The sequence below is a fragment of the Sipha flava genome, unplaced genomic scaffold, assembly GCF_003268045.1.
Source record: "Sipha flava isolate LNK unplaced genomic scaffold, YSA_version1 220_pilon_pilon, whole genome shotgun sequence".
NCBI lineage: Eukaryota > Metazoa > Arthropoda > Insecta > Hemiptera > Aphididae > Sipha > Sipha flava.
Genome location: NW_020272849.1, coordinates 996,137 through 1,003,690, shown reverse-complemented (window position 1 = coordinate 1,003,690; position 7,554 = coordinate 996,137). Strand labels below are relative to the sequence as shown.

At 33.8% G+C, this 7,554-nt stretch overlaps 1 protein-coding gene across 2 annotated transcripts in view; it reads right to left on the bottom strand.

Moving 5' to 3' along the window:
• Positions 1–590: 590 nt before the first annotated feature.
• Positions 591–7,554, bottom strand: part of LOC112683120 (rho guanine nucleotide exchange factor 40-like) — a 156,476-nt gene continuing 149,512 nt past the window's right edge. For both annotated transcript variants that reach the window (XM_025554009.1, XM_025554010.1), the window contains exons 13-22: positions 5,094–5,270; positions 4,789–4,965; positions 4,384–4,694; positions 3,556–3,705; positions 3,223–3,472; positions 3,067–3,156; positions 2,599–2,955; positions 2,216–2,429; positions 1,909–2,025; positions 591–1,212 (exon numbers count right to left, since the gene is read on the bottom strand). In XM_025554009.1, the coding sequence (XP_025409794.1) occupies positions 842–1,212; positions 1,909–2,025; positions 2,216–2,429; positions 2,599–2,955; positions 3,067–3,156; positions 3,223–3,472; positions 3,556–3,705; positions 4,384–4,694; positions 4,789–4,965; positions 5,094–5,270 (2,214 nt within the window). In that variant the 3' untranslated portion in view covers positions 591–841. The remainder of the gene's footprint in view (positions 1,213–1,908; positions 2,026–2,215; positions 2,430–2,598; positions 2,956–3,066; positions 3,157–3,222; positions 3,473–3,555; positions 3,706–4,383; positions 4,695–4,788; positions 4,966–5,093; positions 5,271–7,554) is intronic.

Sequence of the window (7,554 nt, the reverse complement as noted above, 5' to 3'; positions counted from 1 at the left end):
AAAATTTATTCTTCTATAAAATGAAATTAATATCTTCAGTGTTCCTCATCAAGAAAAAAACAGTTCATATTTAAAACAATAATTATAATTAAAATTAAGATCGTCTAAATATGTAACAAATTGTTCGTATAACCAATAATTTAATGAATCACATGCAAATAATATATATATAATTTTTTTTGTCATATATTTCAAGGAAGATTTGTGCAAACATTTGAGCAAAAATAATAATTGAATAGTACAAAGATTTTAAATTTAAGTAAAACACACGTTTTTTTTATTACTGAGGATAGATTCAAGCAAGAAAGGAGATCTTATGTATAAATATATATGTATATATATGTAAATGCGTGTGTGTGTATTACATATAATTATATAAGACGCTGTGATCTAGTTTTTTCTCTCAATAAAAAAATATATAACTATTACGGTTAGGTAGAACTTCATCAGGACTCTTGTAAGTCCAATCCACTTATACCGATTACTTTAATAATAATAATAATAATAATAACAATAAATATTCTTAAATAGACCTTAAAAACAAAAAGGCACCCTAAGTATAAATAATTAGACTATTTTACAATAAAATAATCAAAAAAGAATTCAATCGTGTTTTGTTAAAAAAAAAAAAAAAGTAATAAAATCAAATAATAACAATGAAGTTTCTCGTAGAGCGTCTACAAGAAGATAAAAAAAAATATATGTGTGGAGTGATCCGGTAACTATTGATTTCCTTTGGGAATTGAAAAAAAAACCACTATATCGTGTGCTGCGTTGACAATGATCAGAGTTATGTTAATGTATGTTCGTTAGCAAATCGGATCGTGTGAGCAAATCGTGTTCACAGTTTCACCGACAGCCTCGTGGACGGCGGTGCGTCCGAAGTGGCCTTGGTGGCCTTCGCCTGCTTGGTGGACGCGGTCGTCGTCGACGGCGGCGGAGGTGACAGCGTGTCGGACGCAACGCTTCCCGAGTGGCTGTTCCGGCTGTACCAATCGGCTACGATGCCGCTCTCAGTCGACTGGCTGGAGCACTGGCTGGTTTGCCGTGCGCCCTCGCTGCTCCGGCAACTGGCTCCGCTGCTGCTGCCGCTGCTGCTGCTGTTGCTGCCCGCGCTGCTGCTGCTCACCGATATGATCGAGTGCGGTCGCTTCGCGATCGAGTCCAGGTCCGACGGTAACGCAACGATTGAATTCCGGAACCGAGGGGCGGCTGAAAAACGCAAATACACATATTGAACATTTTTTTTTTCCCCTTTTTTCATAAAATATATATTATATATGAACATATTTTTTTTTTTCAGAAAACAAATAAAACGTCCTTCAAAACCGTTTCGAGAACCGCAGGTGCAAGTGAAATAAACGTATGCCACGTGCGACTTGACAGACTGCTGCTCCCTCGAGCAGCGCGACATTTCGGTGTTCCTTAAAAGCAGTAATCTACCCCTGTTTAGACGTCTGGGACCGTAACAAACCTTTACAACATGCACCCAGCCGTGCGTGAGATTCATTATCGACACACATGTTTTTTGTTTTAAACATTTTCCGTGTTCATAATATTTAATTGGTTTTATCGAGTTTATTCGAAGCACATTTTTTTTTCTTTAAAACGTTCAGTGCCAAAAGATCCGAATACTTCGAAAGTGAAAAAAAACTATTTTTTTTTTTTTTTTGAAACGTGAGTGTAATTTTTGTAGACTAAGAATATTATTGAATGAAGATTAAAAACGTTCTTGGCGAGTTGGACGAAAAAACAATGCGAGCGATAAATTATTATCGTACACCCATATTTTACTCATAATTGTATAACGAGTAATGAGAATAGCCATCAATGATTTTGAGTTAAATTTGATAATTTTTCAACATTAAGAGATAATAATAAATATAATACGAAAACAATTGTACTCACTTTTACTGAGCTGTGCGAACGTGATGGATCGATCATTGATTTGGTCTGCGCTAGGTCGGATGTCCAAACACGGTTTGTTACCAATTCCCATAGAAGACATTTCCGCCAGTCTAATCTCTGTAAGGAATAATAATGAGTGAATTAAATTGACCAAAATCGATGATGGACCGCGGTGTACGCCTGGCGATGGCGTGAATCTTTTCATCACAGTCACTTACAACGTCCCGAATTTATATTAACAACCGTTTCAGGAGGTGAAAAAAAAACCCAAAAATCAATAAAAATAAGACTTCCAGGACTTATGTACCTCGGTTTCGGAGAGCCTGTTTCCACAGCAAGTTGGAGAGCTCATCGGTCCATGCTTGTTTGATATCCTCGGACATGGAAACCAGCGTATACGTATCTCCTGGTTTTCGTTTTCGAAACCATATTTCAAATTTCGTGTTGCTGTCTCCAACTTTGGCAGTGAACCCGATGTCACTGGTCTTTATACTGTTCTTGTACACGTACAAATCCAGATTCTATGATAGAATAATGAAACTATATTAATTCAAACCATTCTCGAAAAATTGTATTCATCATTACGCTGTGGAACACTAAACACTACTACTGGTGACCATTGCGATCAAATCCGGTAACGATACTAGAGTTGCCGGGTCATGCCATTTGACGCTAACACATTGCTCTTACCGTTCGGTCGGGGAATCTTCGAGCCTTGCTGAACAGTATAAGTTCTTCGAACAGAAACACCTGGCGAAGGCACTTCTTTCCTTTTCCCTGCCACACGAGGAATTCGTTCTGCCGCAAGAGTCGGCCCTGTTCCTTCAGGTTCACGTCACACTCCCGGAGTGAGTCCATTGCCAGCAGATCGTTGCCGTGACGTAACTGGAATCTGACCATGCTCTCGGCCATGCGTAGGTGTTCCGTGTCTCCTTTTGCCATCTTCATCAGCTGCTGCAACAGCAGCGCATACTTCCCCATTCTCTGCACTGGTTTCAACAAGTAACTAGCCAAGTCCATTCGGTCGCGGAGTTCCATTTGTTTCGTCTGTAGCGATAGTCGAAAATCAGTATCAGTATATACGAGAGTCGATAAATCAAAAGAAAAAATATATATATATATAACGTATATAACGTATTAAGTCACCATCACACTAACCTTAAAGAATACAGAACCATACTCGGACATCAGCGAATCCGAATTCGGTTTGTTCTTGTTGTACAGCGCGTACAAATAGAATTTCTTTTCCTACACAAAACGCGAAATATTTTAATGTTTTAATGTATACACAAACACTCGTTTTAAGTCACTTACGTGTTTTAAAAAAGATTCGCCCACTTGTAGTGGACAGTTCTCATGTCTCTCTAGTTCCTTGAGGAAGTGCTGGCTGTGAAACTCGTAGATCTTCTCGATGTTGCCGAAAATAACGTTACGCTGACCACGCAACACTTGTGGTATTTCTTCCTTGAGCAGCATCGGCACATAGTTCTCAATGACATATTCGAGTGATTTTACGTAATCCCGTTCGGTCTGTATCATCTCCCTCATGATTAGCTTGACAGTTCTGCGAACGCGTTTTATGTACAATTACTTTAAGATTTTATTTTCATACTAAACACTCGGTGATAGCAGATTGGCGATACTCACTTTTGTAGTTTTAACGTCTGTGTTCCACAATCCATGTTCAACTGTAGGTTGGACATGTGGTGTAGATGACTGTTGACGGATAAAGGTGGTAAGCTTTGGTTTTTGTTGAATCCGGAATCAGGACTGTTGGTATCATCGCTTTCTTCATTGCTGTGTAAATAAATAAAAATAATACACATTAAATAATCGTGTTAAGAAAATTACGTTGTTCGTTCAATTTTTTTAAATCTGTATTATTATTATTATTATTATTATTATTCTTTTATTTCAAGTACTGTGGTTTAAAAATATTCCCAAATTAAAATATGATGGTGGTTAATCTGTAAAATTGAGTTTTACAAATCAATACAGGAGTTATCATTCACTCTTTAATTTTTCAATTAAATAATTCTCCAGGGAGAGTAATCCACGGTTATCATGTTTAAGAATTAATTTTTAAATTACGTTGTATCGAGTAATCCACGAATAAAATTTGCTATTGCAAAAATTTTCGGAGGAACAATTATAATCATATGCATACTAGTTATCTTTTGTGTAATACTAATACTAACAACAAGTTATGACTAATATAAAATGAAAAAAGTATTTTTGTGTAGGATATTGGTTTGAAACAAATGTTTATAAGTTTATTTTATATTAAATATTTATAAGTTAATCATACACAATGTATTATATAATCATATAAACATATGCTCCAATAGAAATTACAATTAGAATGGGGTGGGAAGTTAATTGTAAAAATGAATTTTATTCATTCGTAATAATAAAAGAAATCTAAAATAACACATTTTTTTGATTCGTACTGCATTTATTTAACTGAAATTGTACCTTTTATTTTCATCACTCCCTTCAGTCGTGTGAGAGCAACTCAGTTTTTCCTCGTCTTCTTCATCATTGTAAGTCCAATTGGCAGACGGGATATGACTGAGCGCGAGTCGGTCAGTCTCGCAATAACAATTGTCTTCCATAGCACCTACCCATCCACAATGGTGGTTGTCCATGGTGGTATTACCATTTGTTATATTGTGCTCCGGGGCGGACGTCCTTCTAGATGGCAGGGGGGTGCTAGTCGGAAATGTATCTGGACCTAACAGATGCTTCAGTTGGTCGTTGGTCTCTTCGCATCTTACCATGGCCACCTGTTTGAAAGGAAAGAAAGAAAGTATGTATTTTAATAATGTCCATTCATCGATCGAGTTAAATAATGATACACGCAGTAGTCTCTATTGTTACCTTGCACTGTTTCATTAATTTTTCGTTGTTGAGTTTGTTAGCTAACATCATCATCTCCGAGAAGTGTTGAGCAGTAGGAGATGGATGTGCCATTAAGTATCTTCGCAATTCTTTGACGTTACATGAATCGTGCTTTACGGATATGTACTTCATACATTCCAAAGCCCAATCGTAAGCCTGTGAGAATTATAAACATGAAGTTAACATAAGCATATTATAATAATCAAAATTATTGTAAATCTACAAAAACAAATAATTTTTTTTTTTTTTAATAATTTAAAACTGAACTCATTACACTATCATACCTTGTCAAGTAAATAAAAACATCGTGACGTATCTTCGAGTCTTTCACGAGTTTCTTCGAGTCGATCACTAAAACCTCTTAGATGCTGTTTTAAAGATTTGGCTAGATCTTTTAAACTAGTTCCATTGCTACATTGTCCTGCTTCTTCCAACAAATCTCCAGCTCTGTCAAGATTTTGCTGTAATAAAAAACACAACATTTTAGAAAAACTGTAAATATTCAATTGAAACGGAAAATGTATAAGTAAAAAAATACAATTATTGGATATTATAATATTCTTCGTGTAATAATCAATTACTAATCGGTTATATAACTATTAGAAAGTATAACTACTAAGTATTAATTACTACTTAGTATTAATATGCGTTTTAAACCATAATACTGTAATAAATCCGTAAGCAAACATATAGAAAATGAACATGCACTTAAAACAAATAATGCATGCGTTTTTCTATTATAGAGCAAGACATTTTTTAAGTTCAATGTTGTTTTGAAGGATATTTTTCCAATCACGCATAAAGTGTAACTAAATTTTGCATAAAAAATATTACTAACATTTTTTTTTTAACAAACACTTCTAGAAAGGCATTTAACAATTAAATTTAATTATTTTTACAATAGGTAAAAATTAATTCAAGGCTGTAATGTATGAGTTTAATGTATTTATTTGATTTATTAAACGATAAATTGTAAATTTTTTTTCGCGTGTACTGTTAAATGGTATTTGATCATTATTTCTGTACAGTAAGAATAATATTATGTTTTCGTGCATGACGTATTCATTGTTTTAAAAACATTCACAACATTTGTATAAATTCGTAACATGCAAAATAAATTTGAACGTATTTACGAAATTGCCCTTCTTGTTTATTATAAATTTAATATTATGGCTGAAATTCCTCGGCATGGATTTTTGCACATTAATAATACGTGTATTGGAAGAACCTATTACCATCAAGTCGAGAAATCCAAAAATCATCAATCGCTATATAATAATTATCTTACAAAATAATTGGTGGTTTCAGATTAAAACAGTCGATTAAACGAATATAGTATAGGCTATGCAGTTCCAAATTCATGTTACTGCGTACAGTAGATACCGTCAAAACGTAAGTAAGCCGTCGTAGTTAAAGATCTTTCGCTTTTGAGGTTTTCACAGTTTTCACCGCTAACATAAATATCGTATAACACATATAAATCAATTTTTTTCATTTGCTAAAACTAACGAACTTATTTAATCGTACTAGAGCGATGAGCGATAATTACGCTACACATATACTACCAACTGGTCGTAAAAAACTATTATTTTAGATAGTAATAGTATGCAAGTTATTATTCCACATTCACATCCTTATATATTTATAACGGTGCGAAATTACTATGACAGCGAACAGTTAAAGAGGGAGAAGTTGATTAATATTTATGTAAATGTATTGTTAAACCACATCGTCGTACGAATAAAAATACTTACATCTTTCCGGTTTTATTTATTTATGGAAATTTGAATAGTTACTACGAGTTATTAAATGGCCACTATTTAAACCTTAAAAATCTAGGAAAGCAATAACTAAATCACTATCGAGCTACACAAAGTATATGATCGTACTATGATATAATAATCTAAGGATAAGCTGTATACATGTCATAATTTAGATGCTTGGCAATCATATTAAAAATAAGATCGACAGCAGATGATAGTTAATATTTCATTATTGATATTACAATCAACATTCTCCAAACGATATATATAATGTTATTATTTTAAAAATATAATAGATAAATGTTACTCAAGTAATTTTTACTCTCAAACTTAGAGTGCTAAATTGTAAAGGATTACACGGACTAGATCAAAATGGTTTACGGTCAACCGGTATTGCCCTTTTCCGCTAATCATCGTGGAGTCAACGTGGAACCGATCATTACCTCATAACTGAGGTAAATTATTTTATATCATAACCTCATATACGTACATTTTCGCGATACCTATGGAGCAAATGAGATCTATTATAGAATTTATTATAGTGTTGTTTTAGGCGCAGTATATGTGTGTAGACGCTTACTAAATTGGCGTTTTCGACTGATAGGTGTGTGTGCACAGAAAGTCGACAGTTCGAATATGATTACAATAACACATAAAAACTAAGAAAAAGGGTGACTACCCACACAGCATTTGTCAATCATAATGGTTGAAACAGTATTTATATATGATTAGAATTTAAATATTTAAAATAAAAATGTTATGCGACAATTTATCGAAAACAAATATTTAAAAATAAATGGAAATTTAAAAATGTTATAAATACTTAGTACCTAATTCCATGTTTAAAAATGTATATGCAATGTAAATTTAACATTTATTAAATATTTACTAAATATTGAATAAATGTATCTATGCTGTGCAGGTTAGGTGCTCAGCTCAATGCCGCTACGGTTACGAATTAATAGGTCCGTGTTGGTATTAT